Source organism: Solanum verrucosum, unplaced genomic scaffold (assembly GCF_900185275.1).
Source record: "Solanum verrucosum unplaced genomic scaffold, falcon-dt-bn FXZP01000103.1, whole genome shotgun sequence".
NCBI lineage: Eukaryota > Viridiplantae > Streptophyta > Magnoliopsida > Solanales > Solanaceae > Solanum > Solanum verrucosum.
Genome location: NW_026020048.1, coordinates 6,388,191 through 6,404,813, shown reverse-complemented (window position 1 = coordinate 6,404,813; position 16,623 = coordinate 6,388,191). Strand labels below are relative to the sequence as shown.

The following is a 16,623-nucleotide window of genomic DNA, read 5'->3' as shown; positions in this document are numbered from 1 at the left end:
AGCTTTTTAAGTCATTTGTAAATGATATATGTTGCTTCCTTGATTGAGACTTTTCCATTTGTGATAGATATATATATATATATATTCTATATTATTTTAAAAGGTAGTTTATGCCCAAGTTGTACTATATAATAAATATAATATATAATATTCAAGAAAGTCCCAATCTTGAATATTATATATTATAGTTGGGTATAAACTTCCTTTTAAAAGTCCCACAAGTATAATATATAATATTCAAGATTGGGAAAAGTCTCAATCTTGAATATTATATATTATAGTTGGACCTAAACTCTCTTTTATAATATAGTGGATAAATTATGATAAATATATTTACCTTATTTATCTCTCTTCTCTTTATTGTCTTTCATCTCTCCTTATCATCAATTTATCATTATTTTTTCTTAAATTCGTTTTTTAACCTTTCATTTTTATAGTTTTTTAAAGATCAAAAATCTTATTATCTCTCCACGGTTTTATTTGGAAAATATATTTTGGACTAGTTTTAAGAGTCGCCACTTAATTTTTAAAGGGAAATTAAGAAAACTTATTTTCAAAAGATCAAAACAGTAAATCTATTGAAATATTTAAAGGGTTCGAGGTTCATATTAGCATTTCGGGAAGGGTTTGAAAGCACCCGAAATTCCCGCTAACACACGGTTATCCAGTAATTAACTACTTGGCTAATTGATTTTAAAATAAGGCATGCATACTTAAATTAATTAAGAGGTAAACAGTTTTAATACTTAAAAAGATCTTAAAGGAGAAAGTGGATATTAAAAATATTATTTAAGTACAATATTTTGCAAATTTTCTTGAAAAAGTCTAGTAGAAAAATGTTTGCTTAATTTTAAATAGTTAATTCAAAATGGTTATCTTTGGGGAGTTGAATTTTTAGAATCTTAAGATTAATTTAGCAAATAAAACATATAATAGCAATTGAATAGATAAGGAAAGGAAGTTTGGGCCCGAGTCTGGATCTGTCCGCCTGGGCCAGTACCTGGGCTCATTTTCGTTTTGGGCCTTTGGCCCAATTTTCACCTGTCCTAAGAACTAACAAGTAATAGTAAGTAAAATGGCGAGGGCTTAGGCCCAATAATAACAAAATACAATTCCGAATAAATAAAGGTAGGCTTTGGCCCGATCTTTTTCAACTCCCGATTTGCTCCGCTTTTCTTTCAATTTTGAGACCTGTTCGTCGATTTTGATATCTAGCTGACTCGGATAAGAGGGGATATGGGCCTCTGTGGCCCAAAGGAAAATGCGAGGATAGAGTCCGTGAGGACCCCGGACAAATTTCACATGCAAACACGAAAATGAGAATCAATAAGTAAGAGTTATGAATAATATAGGAGAATTTATTATATTCTAATATTTACTACACTACCATATACTAATATTTATTACACTACTATATTCTAAAATTTATTATACTACCATATTCTAAAATCTATATACTACCGTAATCTAATATTCATATACTACCATACTTTAATATTTATATACGACTATATTCTAAACAATTATATACTACAGTACTTTAACATTTATATACTACTATATTTTAAATCTATCTATTGCCGTGTCCTAATGTTTATACTACCATATTTTAAATCTATAATTACCGTATTTTATTATTTACATACTACCATACTTTAATATTTATATACTACTATATTCTAAACAATTATATACTACCGTAATCTAACATTTATATACTACTACATTTTAAATCTATATATTGCCGTGTCCTAATGTTTATACTACCATATTTTATAGTTATCTACTATCATATTTTAATATTTATGATAAAAGATAATGTGTGCCACCAAGGGCCTTAAATTCATACACGAATGACACTTCAATGACCTTAAACGACTAAGCCTATAGTTAGAATTGAGCAGATGCGAAGCTTTAACAATAGATAAATTAATAGCCCATCCTAAAATTTCCAATTTTGAAACAATTAAACCATGATCAACTAGTGGTCATGTGGATTTGAATAAGCCTATCACACCCAATCGTAAACCAACAACAAATAATAAAAAGGGCAAATATATATTCTAGTGATAAAAGCAATAGAAAATAAATGGGTCAAGACATGCTTCTCATCCCATGGAAACGATATAACTACACTTCAAAACGGAACATATGAGGCTGTGAAAAATAAATAAATTAAAATCCTAGAAACAGTTTGCTATAAACAACATTTGACTTATCTTGACAAAGTAATACACATAAACAATCTTTCCCTTCTTAAACAACAGTGAACTTCCAAATAATGAGGTAAAGGTGGATACCTTATGCTCTCATGCAGTTAAGATAGCAAATGACTTATGTGATGCAAGAAAAAAAATAAAAATAAAAATAAAACAATGAACCTAAATGCTTTAACATGCACAAATTAATCAAAAATATTATTGGTAAGATAAGAAAGAAGTTCACATAATTTCCAGACTTGAACAATGAAAGGATTTTAGCGCCTACAAATTAATGAAGGAATGCCGGAAAGGATAGACATGTTTTAGCATATTTATGAGACCTAAGTCTAGCAACAAGATGATAATGAGACTAACATATCAAGGATCTAAAAAAAGGATGGAGGAAGGACAGGCCACTGCCTCCAACAAACAACAAATGATGCAACATACGAACTCCACATCGACTAGCTTAGGATTTTGCCTCTAACACTCACGAAAACAACAACATTTACAAGAGCACGCCTTATGTCTCAAATGACCAAGACGCCTACTCCACTCAATCACTCGGCTACTACATAAGCGATGAATCGAGAAGAACAAAGGCAGTCGAGAAAAGAAGATAAATAAATCAACAAACAAGCTTCAATTCATCGAACAACACATCAACTAAAGAGCCGAAATTGAAGCGAAGTCTACCTTTTAAAGTGCAGCGAGCTAAGACGAGACGAGCAGGGGGGCGAATTTCCATGACCACAGAAGAACTCTAACGAACCTCTGTAAATTTCAGCAACCAGCGAACGAGGGAGAAGGAAAATGAAAAGGTTTTTAAGTGTATTCTTGAAATAACTTTGCAGCTTAAGAGTTTTCCTCCTTTGTAAATTTTTCAATCCCTTTTTTTTTCTCTCTTCCTCCTCTCTCCCTTTTCTCTACCATGAATAGGGGGAATATATAGGATAAACTAGGGTTCGGAAAAATGGGGGGAAAGGGCTGATTTTCCGGTTCAAAGAGCCCATTTCGAAATTCAAAAACCCCAAAATTCCTTTCACCATTAAGGATAGACATCATTTTCTGAAATTTCTGCCCCATTCCGAAAAAGGAAAGGGGAGAAAACGCATGCCCCTGCTGCTACTGCGATTGTACAAACTGAAAAAGGCGTCTGAAGAAGAAGACAAAGAAAAACAGAGTGTTGCCTGGCTATGCGTATTGCACCGATTCACGCGTCTCTTCATGCCGTGATGATTTTCGTGAACTCGCTGATGTTCATCCTCGCGTGAGGCGCGTACACACGTTGCTTGGAATTGTCGTCGACGTCTCTGAGCTGCTGCGTCGGTGCTGAAGATAAAGAAGAAGAAGAAACGTGGGTCTGGGGTTGGGTCTGGAAAAAGGGTTGTTGGAACATTGTATTGCTGTTAATTATTGTATTATATATGGGCTGGGAAATAGGAGTGGAAAAAAAAAAAAAAGTTCTTGGTGGGCTGTGTTGGTTTGCTGGCAAAGTTGAAGAAAAAGGCCCAAAATTTTGGTCTTAAAATGGTTTTAAGGGGAGGTTAAAGATGGATTAGTATTAATTAATTAACGAGCTTCTTAATTTTGACGAAATAAAATAATTAACTTGATAATAATATAATTAATTTAAACATGAACTAATTAATTCAAACTCATAATTATGATTTAAATTAAACCAAGTTAGTAAAACCCTTAGCTAAAAAGAAATAAAAATCTTTTGATATGATTTTCAAATATTTATAAAATATACTAATTAGACACATAATTATATAATAATTAACTTAATTATAAACTAATTAACTTGAAAAATATAAACTATTGATTAACCAAACTAAAACCAAATATTCAAATAAAATTAAGATTTTTTGAGGTGAATTTCAAATATTCATAAAATATACTAATTATACACATAATTATGTAATACATATATATTATCTAAAAATTATAAAAGGTGACAAACTATTTAAAATAACTTGCAAACTATTTTCATCATATTTTTTTCTTTTTGGAATTTTCTAAAACTTATTATTTTAAATCGTTTCAAATTGAAGAAGCTCGATGATTAATTTACATCGGGGAGGGTCGAAATTGGGTGTCAACATCCACCTTATTATCATAAACTCAAAAAAATTACAAAATAGTGTCTCATTTAATACAATATTATTTAACATAGTTATGATACTCACCTTTATATTATTACATTATGATAAATATATTTACCATATTTATCTCTCTCTTCTCATCATTACTACGATTTATTGCCTTTCATATCTCCTTATCATTACTACAATTTATTATTTTTTCTTAATTTCATCTCTCCTCATCATTGCTACTACAATTTATTACATTTTCTATTTTCTATTTTTATAATTTTTAAAATATTTTTTTATTTTTCTCTCCAGTTTATTACCATAATTAATTATTCTTATTCACAAAATTTTCTTTTTCCTCAATAAGCTTTTTTCCTTTGATTTATAAAATTTGAATAAAAAATAAATCTCAAATATTTTATTTTTCTTTTTTCGTGATATTACTGCAACCTGTTATATTTTTTTATTTCTTCTTATTGTTACTATAGAAAAATAATAATTTATCTTCCCACCTTCTATTTCTAAAGTTTTCTAAATTAAATCTTATTTATCTCTCCTTCTTATTATCATAACTATTAATTTATTATTATTATTCTCCAAATTTCTCTTTTTTCCTTAATTTTTCTCTCTTGACCTATAAAATATATATATAAAAGAATAAAAAAAAATCTCTTGATCAAGAATCATAGTTCTCTTTTTTCTCCTTTTCTTGAAATTTTAAATATTTTTTAATTTATATTTTATGTTAAAAAACTCAAAAGAAGTTATAAAATATTGTCTAATTTAATATTTTTTTAAGACATAATTATGATACGCACCTTTATATTATTATTATGATAAATATATTTACCTTATTATCTCTCTTCTCACTATTACTACAATTTATTGTCTTTCATCTCTCCTTATCATTACTACAATTTACTCATTATTTTTTCTTAAATTCGTTTTTTAACCTTCCATTATTATAGTTTTTAAAAAATCAAAAATCTTATTATCCCTCCACCTTATTATCATAAACTCAAAAAAGTTATAAAATAGTGTCTTATTTAATATAATGTTTTTTTAACATAATTATGATACTCACCTTCATATTATGATAAATATATTTACCTTATTTATCTCTCTTCTCATCATTACTATGATTTATTGCCTTCCATACCTCCTTATCATTACTACAATTTATTTTATTTATTTTTGATTTTTTACCCTTTTTAGTAGTTTTTTAAAATGAAAAATCTTATTAGCTCTCCTCCTTAAACATATCTTTATTGTCATGATTTATTATTATTATTCACAAAAAAATCTTCTTTTGATCTATAAAATCAGTTTAATTTTATTTATTTTTAAAAAATACCTTATTTATCTCTCTCCTCATAGTACTACTATTTATTATTTTTTCTTAAATTCCTCTTTCTATCTTCTATTTTTTAAAGGAAAATAATATCATCCATCTCTCTTCCTTATTATCATAATTTATTATTATTCAAGAAAATTTTTATTCTTTCCTTAGTTTTTTTCCTTTTGATCTATAAAATTTGCTAAAAATATCTCTTTGACTAAATATTATAATTGGTTTTTTTTTCTCCTATTCTTGACTTCATATATTTTTTTGTTATTTATGTACTATGTTAAAAAAATTCAAAAAATACTTTAAACTATAATCTTATTTACTTTTTAAGTAGTTATATATATTAAGTTTAATTGATATATTTTTATAATTTCATATTTCAAATGTTAAATAAAAAAAAGTAGAAAAAGAGAGAAGTGACTACAAATAAAGTAAAATAAAAAGTAACTCTTTTAACTTCTTTTCCTTTTCCGTGTTTTCTTTTTATGGTAGTTCTTTTAAATTTTTTCTTTTCTTTTACTTTTTACTCAATTTATTACCATCTTCTTACTTTTATCTAAAAATCAGGATAAATTAATTGAGATCTATGTTCCTGGTGAACTAAATAATGTCCAGAGACATTAATATTTCTTGTAATAAATGAAGATTTGATATGTCTCGAGTTAACTATACAACTGGCAATGCATGCCACTCTATTATAGTATAGGAAATAATTGGGCTAGCTCGAGCATGTAATTGTCCTCCTCTAGGATAGCAAAATTTGCTCTCTTCATATCATGTTATAGTCAATTTAATTATAGTAATTGCTGCATGACCTTGATAAAAATAATGCCACGAAGTTCATGTAATTGAAGAGTTTGAGGTTTTATCATATACATACATAAATTAAGTGTTCAGGTTAATTTTCATGTATTTCAATTAATAAGTCTATTGGGTATTGGTTAATTTTCATTAATATAAGTATCGATCTGACAATCTTGTTTATTAAATTATTTACACTATTTTTGGCTTATTTTTTATTTTACTGAATTTTGAACCTAAAACATATGATATGCTCAATTTACTTTATTAACTACAGTATTAAGTTACACCCTTGAACCTTGAGTGCAACTACTTATGATTTATGAATATGGCACTATTAGCGGCAAGGGTCAAGGGTGCCGATTAATCACTTCACTAATAATTTTGTGTTATTTTATAGAATTAAAAAGTAACATTGTTTTGCTTCTTTTGCCTAATTTGTATGCCTAACTAATACAGCAGCATTCAAAATCTCTTATTCATGTATTGGTTCCCTAGCACTTATAAAGCATCAAGAACTAAAACTTTAGGGGCCTAAGGTACAAAGGTAAAGTTATATGTGTATATGAGAAGAATCCACATCGATAAGTTACTCTTTTAAGACAATCTCCCCCTCTTTAAGTTAATTTTTAATTCAATTCAAAATCTAATTTTACATGATAGTCAGGTCCTTCGAATGTGGTTGCCCTGGGTCGTTTGATAGAGTGTATAAGAATAATGTTAGATAGAATGTATTGGTAATGCTTGCATTGATATATATAGATTAATTATTATGCATTGTTTGATTTTGATGTATTAAAAATAACACGTATAGCAAAAAAATATTTATTTACAAAAATACCCTTCACAATTATGGTGAAAAAGATGTAAAAAAGCGTTTGAGGGACAATTGAGTCTTTAACTATGCTAATACATATATTAAAAAGAGGGAACTTTCGCAAATAGCCACTATAATAAACTTAATTATGCTACATAGCTATAGTTTGCATATTTACGGGCTGTAGATACAGTTTATGCTGCCTCGTTTGTAAAATTCACAGGTTTGTATAATTTACGGGTACATTTGTATAATTCAGTTATTTTTGTATAAACTCGAAATAACGAATTTATACAATTACAAACATCAGAAGTGTAAACAGTTATACAAATATATTATAAATTTTTTGAATTATACAAAAGTTATACAAATTATATTATACAAATTCTGAATTATACAAAAGTTATACAAATTTCAAGTTATACAAAACTAAAAAGCTGCACCATGTAATTGTAGCTAAAAGTAGGTCGCGAATTGTAATTAAGGCAAACTATAGTTATGTTAACTAATTAACTAGTATAAGTTTGCTTATACGCGTAATTTTTCCTATTAAAAATTCTTGCATCACTAATACCTAGAAATCCATGGTATTAGTAATACACTCCTTAACTAGAGCCGTCAATATGGGCTAGGCCTGTTGGGCCGGCCTGGCCTAACCCGTGATTTGATAGGGCTGGACTACGATTTTTGGAGCCCATTTTAGAAAAAAGCTTTTTAGTCGGGCCTGAATAAACTTGTCGATTTGTGGGGCTTGAGAAATATGGATAGGGCCGGCCCGTGGGCCAAATAAAAATTTATTAAAAAATAAAAATAAAATAGAGTATTAAAAATAACTGGAGTCTATACTCAAAATCTATTTAAAGTTTGAAATATTATAATTTAAATACAAATTATGTTTATAAAATATGTACTACATAAAATAAAGTTCCTAAAATTTCTAGGGAATTACTACATAGGCCATAGCCTGTGGAATATTATCATAATTTTTGTGTTTTATTATGATCATTGGAAAACAATTAGGTTAATATTTCTATTTAGCTATTTATGTTTTTACTTGAAATCAAACTTCATAAATATTATATAAGGATTTTTATTTGTGTATTTGATTAACAAGTAGTAACAGTAGTCGATATTTATGATAATATTTTTAAATTATAATTTAATTTAAAAAATTATAAAAAATATACTTTTAAGAAAAGAGGGTTGACTCGGCAAAGCCCGTAGCCCACACACTTGTGAGCTGGGCCGACCATTTTCTGACCCACATAAAAAATGGGTTAGCCCGACCTGGTCCGTCAAATTGCAAAGTCTGTATGGGTTGGCCCAGATAGGGTGGGCCAACCCATATTGATAGCTCTATCCTTAACACACAATAAAATATATAAATAATGCAAATATTAGTTATAAATAGGGATAAGGGTCTGAAAAATATCCCAATTTTGGTCGGATTTGTTGTTGCGATACTAAACTTTCATAAGGACCTATTACCTCCCTAGACTATTTAATACCGTATTTTTTACCCCCTGAACTATTTAATTGTGTATTTTAAAGGTATATATGTGCCCACATGGACACATTACTATTTATAATTTTGCATTATTTTTTATGTCCACGTGGACAAATATATATGTTTAAAATACGGTATTAAATAGTCTAGGGAGGTAATAGATTCTCATGAAAGTTTAGTATCGCAACAACAAATCCGACCAAAATTAAGATATTTTTTAGACCCTTATCCCTTATAAATAACATGAAAAAATGTACCAAACAAAATAGTACTAATACATAGAATTAATGCATGCATTATTTTACTTATACCAACTATCCTTGAGTCCGGAGGAAATGAAAATGCCCTCCATCTCGGACGGACTGATTGAACGGGTGGGGCGGAAATATCCCCAGTACATGAATGTGGATGCTCCAATCTGAAAAAAAGATACGTGGATAGGGAGATGATGAATAGAAAACAGAATTTACAACCGTAAAAAAAAAAAAGGAAAAACTTCAGATTATGACAAACATCCATATATATTCAAGAAAAATAGCTACATTTTAATTTTTTTCATGTTATATGGATATAATTAGATTATAAATAGCAAACTTAATTATATACAAATAAATAATTATATATATATATATATATAATATAATATAATAAATAAATATTAAATAGGAAAGTAATTATTGAATGCCTAATTAATTATGGCAGGCACATTTGTGATCTTTTCCCACGTTTATCATCATCAAATTTTTCTCTTTCATCAATATTCATACATCACATACTTTCTGATTTTTTCCCCCCAAATTCATTCAAATTCAAGATCCTTTACATCACTGCAAGAGTAATTTTTGTGATTTTGTATTCATCAGATATCTTCTAATTGCATATTTATCTCGTTTTTATGAATATTATATATCTACACATCTACACTTTCTTCTATTTTCATAGGGTTTTGATTCAAGAATTTGTTTATCCATTTCAATGGCTGAAATTAATACTCTGAGGAGATACGAGAGATATACATTTATTTGACAAATTGTTGGATGAACTACCTTCTTTTGATTTGTGTATTATTCAACAAGAAGTCAAAATTTCAGGCTCTACTGCTGCAATGGAGAACGAAAGAAGAACAAAAAAGGTTAATGACCATATACCCTTAAATCTGCTTGAAAAAATCGAACATGCAAAATTAATAAAGAAGAAAAAAGGTTCAAAAGTGAAAACTAATCTTGAAAAAAAGGAGAAAAGTCAATAATATTGATTCAAGTGGGTGTGAAAATAGAGCAGTCGAGCAGGAACAAGAGGAAAATGAAATTGAGATTTGTATGCTTTATTTTTTTTTTAGTTTAATGTCATTTACTTATATATCTCAACACATGTATTGTGTGCCATTGTCATTATATTATGGATTGTCCTCTTGTATTAAAATTGTTAGAAAATTTGATTTCGTATGCATGTGTATAGTTGTTAAAAAATGAGTACGAGAAGAACATGAACAAAAAAGAGATTGAGGGTTCTTTGATTGTCAATTTTGTATATAGTAGAATACTTATATACATAGACATTTGTATCATTATATAACCACAAGTTGAATTGTTGATCTGTGAATACAATTATATTTGAATACATAAGTACTCAGTCAAATTTAAAGTTGATTAGGGAATTCAAGTATAGTTGGATACATCAATACAATATTGTTGGCCTTTTCAAAAATTTATTTACAAGAATACTTATACAGTTTAATACCCACAAATTGTATCTTTTTTTGCTCGTGTGTCTAATGTATCCATATTTATACAGTTTGATACCCACAAATTGTATCTTTTTTGCTCGTTTGTCTAATGTATCCATATTTTTGCTTACCAACAATGTTGAATGTATCTATATTTATATACATAGATACTTGTATTGTTATACAAGCACAAGTTGAAATGTTGATTTGCGAATACAATTATATCTAGATAGATAAGTATTATATCCAAGATAAAAAGTTGATTAGGGAATACAAGTATAGTTGTATCCAACGTATTCATTTTTGTGTTTAACAACAACGTATTCATTGTATTCTATATTGGTGCATTCATTTTTTGTTTAACAACTAGTGTATCTATTGCCATGTAGTTCACCTATTCAAAATCGAAATACTTAACCTTCATTCACAAATTACAATTTGCTTACATACAATAACTTGAATCAACAAAAAAATAAAATTAATACCTTTACGATGCCAAAATAAGAATTATGGAGACAACAAGAAAATTGAGTATGATGTATCACAACTTTTGTTAAACTGATAAAGAATATAATATGATATGTCTTTAAATGAGTAATTTTCAGTTATAAAGTTAATTATGGGAAGTTGCTCATTGTATGGATGTAATGTAAGGATAGTGGGTTATATTTAGAGTTAATTCTTTATTTAATTTGTTGTACTTAAAGATGTATTAATGTATAAATAAATAAAATAAAAAACTATACAAAAATACAGCAAAAAAATGTTATAAATTGTAGTAATTTATTGTAAATAACATACTTATAGCTATTGATATTTATTAACCCTATAAATATAGTTATTTTTGAAAGTTACTCAAAAAAAAAACCCTTAGGTAATGGTGAATAAGGAGTTGTCCTGGTCAAAGAGCCGACATCACACGTTAAACAGTAATGATAATGAAAGCCAGAGAGACTTTCACAAAATAGGCAAAACCTTATAGTAGTGCAGTTACTACACTTCAATCTTTCTTTTCCCGATATAGTTTCTCTACTAACCCACCCATCTCTCTTCACTTTTTCCTCTCTTTAACTTCATCATTCATCAACAATGAACATGACCCTCGTTTCATCATCTCCATTACAACAATTTCTACTTCCTCCAGAATGGGTCGTGGAAAAATTGAGATCAAGAAGATCGAAAACTCGACAAACAGGCAGGTCACTTACTCCAAGAGAAGAAATGGTATTTTCAAGAAAGCTAAAGAACTTACTGTTCTTTGTGACGCTAAGATCTCTCTCATCATGCTATCAAGCACCAGGAAATATCATGAGTTCACAAGCCCAAACACTACGTATGTTATGTTCTCAACACACACACAAAAAAATTGCTTTATTGAAAAAAAAAAGAGGTTAAATTTATTTTTTTTCTATCAGGACAAAAAAGATGATTGATCAGTATCAGAGTGCACTTGGAGTTGATATTTGGAGCACTCACTACGAGGTATAATTTCTTAAATTTTGTGGTTTAACTTTGATTTAGTATACTCTTACCCTAGAAATTGAAATCAATTTGTAATTTGAATGTATGTGTGCAGAAAATGCAAGAAAACTTGAAGAGATTGCAAGAGATCAATAACAAGCTAAGAAGAGAGATAAGGTAATATTAGGATCATTATTTCGTTTTCGTTACTGTTCTTTCTTGTACATATTGTGTACTACTCTGCATATCATTGCTGTTACTTCACCCATATTTGTATTCCCTTTTTCAAAACTATTTGAAAATGCTTTATCCTTATGAGGTAGGGCTAAGATATGTGTGCACTCTACCCTTCCCCTAAACCCTACTGGTGGGATTACATTGAATATGTCGTTGGATTAATAATATAGCTTTTAACTTTCTAATTTGAGCAATTGAAGGATGGTTAATGAGTTCTATCATGTGATCATTTTTATTTTTGTTTTTGGTATGTGTAATCAAGCAATGATAATGAAATGTCTGATGTTGGTGTCTGTTGATAGGCAGAGAACAGGGGAAGACATGAGCGGACTCAATTTGCAGGAACTATGCCACTTGCAGGAGAACATCACTGAATCTGTAGCTGAGATTCGTGAAAGAAAGGTTATTATTCGTACCTTACTCTTTACATTTTTGGGGTTATGTTAATCTAGAATAAATTTTATCCATTTCTGAAGCTAAATGGACCTAAATTAAGTACTGAGGATAACTTTAACTTTTATCAAAAAATTAAGTACTCAGGATATCTTCTTTTATCAAAATTGTGAAATAGTGTATATTAGATGTTAGGCAAAGTTCACTTTATTTTGAGTCTCGAGAACAGAAAAGTGTTCCAACTTTTGTTTGAAGTATAGGCAACGAATCTTTTCAGCTTGGACCAATTTAATTTAAACATTAGTGAATACAACATTGCCATTTTAATAGTTCTTCAAGCTGGTCTTGTTATACTTGCCAAAAATGCCAAACATTTTGTGACAGGTGCAGCTTTGAGCATTCAAGGTTAGACTCAAGGTTATTTGTAATACGTTAAGGTCAAACCATGAGTGTCTGGGTGTCTAAATATGCATTTATAAAATTCATGACCACTCTATCACAAAAATGATACGTTTGAAAGAATTGCTACTCAGTGACTAATTGATGAGTCGACTTGCCTAAATTAGGTTTGTCACTCTTAGAATTCATTTCAGTTGACTAACCTGAGCTAGTCGAGTAATCTGTCTTCGTATTATTAGTGACAGAGTGATATGTAGACCTACTAGAGGCAGGTTTGTCACTGCCAAGATTTTTACTGGTTGACTTCACATCATGATTCGATTGGTTAGATCTGATAGAGCTATGACCGAAGGATTTGCGCTTGCTATTAAGTTGCATTTGCAATTCCTGAAGAAAATTCTTTTCTATTCCACATATGTACTTCCAATATTTTTCCAACTCTTTCTTTCCAAGAATAAGTGTAGAGCGTTCACATGCAGCCGTTGAGTAAGTCTTCATAGTCTTCAACTGGACTTGATTAGCTTCTAGAGTTTTGGCGAGAAATATGTGTTTTGGTACTTGTTTTCATAGAGGTCATTTGATTACTGCCTTGAGATCTTGAGTTTTAATAAGTGCAGAATCTTCTTATTTAATTTTGCTCACTCGAGATGATTCCTTCTTTAACAGATGTTGATTGAGTTCTTCCCATACAGGTATATTAGCATATAGCTATTTTACTTGACTTCCCTTCATATGCTTCTATGTGTTAAGCTGCGTAATCCTGCATACATTGAAAGCACTTACATTAAGCTTGTCATCATTAAACTAAACCCTAACTGTAGAAACTTTAAAATAGAAGGAACCAATGCTTCAACCCCTTGATCAGCAGCAGCATTAGTGTCCACAACAATTTTTGGAACCTCTCCAACATCATAATCACAACACACTTCAAATACCTTTTCCATAAGCCATGTAGCTAGTTTGTGCCACACACAATGCGTGACACACTTGATTTTTCAAACATAGCCCTCTGCTCAACCCTCAATCTCCAGATGCCCAAATCATTGGGCTTTCACTCAACAATAGCAACTCGTGCACCAAAACATTCACTAAGCTTAACAAGCCTTTTAAAACGGTTGGCGACACTACAACTACGTTGAGGCCCAATTCTAGTTGTGTTGAAGCAGTATGTCACATTGCATCATAAGAAAGTTCATTTAGAAGGTTGATGGCTGTGTTAGTCAGGGGATGATACCATTAGGGCCTGTTGAAGAGGCTTAGTGCAATCTCGAAAATGGTCTCCGTCTATGTAAGTGGTAGCTATGGAGTGAGCTAATGTGCTTTCTTCTGTACCTGGATGGCCTTTCATTGCTATAATTGCTTGTCTTGCTACAAGATTTTGCTCCCCCATTTTGAATCAGTACTTGGTAGAGAAGACCATTGAAACGAAAAGAATAGTACAGTAGTAATATTTTGGTGACTCATTCATGTAATTGATCATATGATAGGTCGATCAAACTACATTTTAGTGTTCTTTTTTTGTGTTTTACATCGTCATCAAATAAAATTAGAATTAGTTTTCCACATGTATTATTTACGTACTTAACTATAAGAGCCTCTATGATTTCCTACAGTACCACGTGATCAAGAATCAAACAGACACCTGCAGGAAGAAGGTAAGTTTTTCATTGTTAATTCTACTTTTTAATATTTTAGATGAATTCCTTTCTTTTCATTTTGCCTGGGACATATTACAAAGTGCAATGGGTTCTTCTATATGACAAAAATAGGTGAGGAACTTAGAAGAGCAACATGGAAACCTCGTACTTGACTTGGTAAATATTTCTTTATAAATTCAGTTCATATGCTGATTTATTTGTTTTTGGTTGATTAATGGGGGAATTGTTTACTAACACAAAAAGTACGTAATTGCTTTATCAAAGGAAGCAAAATGTGAAGATCCGAAGTACGGTGTAGTGGAAAATGAGGGGCATTACAACTCTGCTGTGGCATTTGCGAATGGAGTACACAACCTTTATGCTTTTCGCCTACAACCATTGCACCCCAATCTTCAAAATGAAGAAGGATTTGGTTCTCGTGATCTACGTCTCTCCTGAAGATGTATCAATTTGCAGCAATGACGTTAAACCTTAAATGCTGAGTTACTTATTCGAATCAACTTCCCAAATTATATCTTATTACTAAAAAAGTTAAATATTGCAAGCTGCAAACACTACTACTTTATCTAATTAATTAGGTTTTGCTCTGAGTCTGGATTTGGTTCCTGTCCTATTTATTGTATTAAGCACTTTATTATTCTAGGTGTTTCAACTCCTATATATATGGGTGATGCCTTGAATGTATGTTCAATTAATCAATTTTCCATTTCGACTTGATTGTTAGCTGTCCATACCACTAGGTTCTTTTTAGAATGTTATGCAATATGTATCTTAATATTTTGTCATCAATGGAGCTAAGCTGTTAAATTTAACTTAAGATCTGTATATGTTCTACTTAGGTCATTCTGAATTATCTGATTCATCAAATTTTTTCCCTGTACTTGTTATCTTAGATCTACCACACATAGATTACACGTCAAAAATGTATGTATTAGGTAGCTGTATCCAATTGTAACGATGCACTTATAAGCTTTGTATATTATCATGAATTGTTATAAATATGTGCATCCACATTTTTTCTTCTAAGGAAAAAAATTAAAGAGGATCTTGCAGGGATAAAGGTATCAACAATACAACTTTCGTTTGAACTGGCATAGTCAAATAATTCCCCGAATATGCTTTTGCTTTAGATCCGTTTGGCACTATGGATGCTATTAGGAAATTGTGTGGTTAAAGATTTATCATCTATTACATATGCATAAAAAAAATATTGATTTCCTTATAACATGATTTTCTATAGAAGATATTTAGTTGAAAATTCCTTCATTGTCCTTGTTAGAAAGTCGACACATAATTAGGGAATTGTGTTCTTTAGAACTTTGTTTTGGAAAAATTAATTTTAGAAAATAGTTGTGTTTGAAAGTTGTTTTACAACATTTATGAATTGTGATTTTCATTTAAAACTTTGAAAAACATATAACAGAGTTTTGAATTTTTTTTAACAGTACTGAATTTATTTTCATTCAGCTGAAAATTAAATTAAATCTGAATATTACAATACTTATATGTTCTCTCAATGAGGCTTAAGGCCAATGGAAATATTTCATAATTGGAACGGTAATACCAAGTTCGTTTTACAGATTACTATTTTATTATTATTATTTTATTTTAAGGATATAAATATTTTTTTTAATCTTTGTTATAATCTCTAAATTAATTAAAATGAAGAAGAGATTTGAAACTTAATAATTTGAGTATTTGAAATTGTTTTAGACATGTATATTTTTGGAAAAAAGTTTAAAGTCTTACGAAAGAAAATCTCAAAACTTCAAAACAGGTATAAGCCCACTTTTAAAAACTTGAAAATAATTAAAGATCAGATTTTTAAGATCTAATTAAATTTATTTTGACTGAATATTTGAAGAATTTTTTTTTTAAAAATCTTTGACCAATGCAAGTTCCAAAAATTGAAAATCTATGCAAAAAAAAAAAGGGACGTTAAAGTATTACGGTAACGGCGAAAGGAAAAATCAGTATTC

The 16,623-nt window shown here is 29.6% G+C and overlaps 2 protein-coding genes across 2 annotated transcripts in view; both read left to right on the top strand.

Annotated features, from left to right (window-relative positions):
- Positions 1–6,024: 6,024 nt before the first annotated feature.
- Positions 6,025–16,623, top strand: part of LOC125822134 (PHAF1 protein At3g51130) — a 128,654-nt gene continuing 118,055 nt past the window's right edge. The window contains exon 1 of the mRNA XM_049501512.1: positions 6,025–6,028. The gene's annotated coding sequence lies outside the window, so the exon portion shown is untranslated. The remainder of the gene's footprint in view (positions 6,029–16,623) is intronic.
- On the top strand, positions 11,468–15,361 carry LOC125822140 (agamous-like MADS-box protein TM6). Its single transcript, XM_049501517.1, has 7 exons — positions 11,468–11,829; positions 11,912–11,978; positions 12,073–12,134; positions 12,497–12,596; positions 14,600–14,641; positions 14,756–14,800; positions 14,909–15,361. The coding sequence occupies exons 1-7, from the start codon at positions 11,642–11,644 to the stop codon at positions 15,080–15,082; spliced, it is 678 nt and encodes a 225-aa protein (XP_049357474.1). The 5' UTR covers positions 11,468–11,641; the 3' UTR covers positions 15,083–15,361.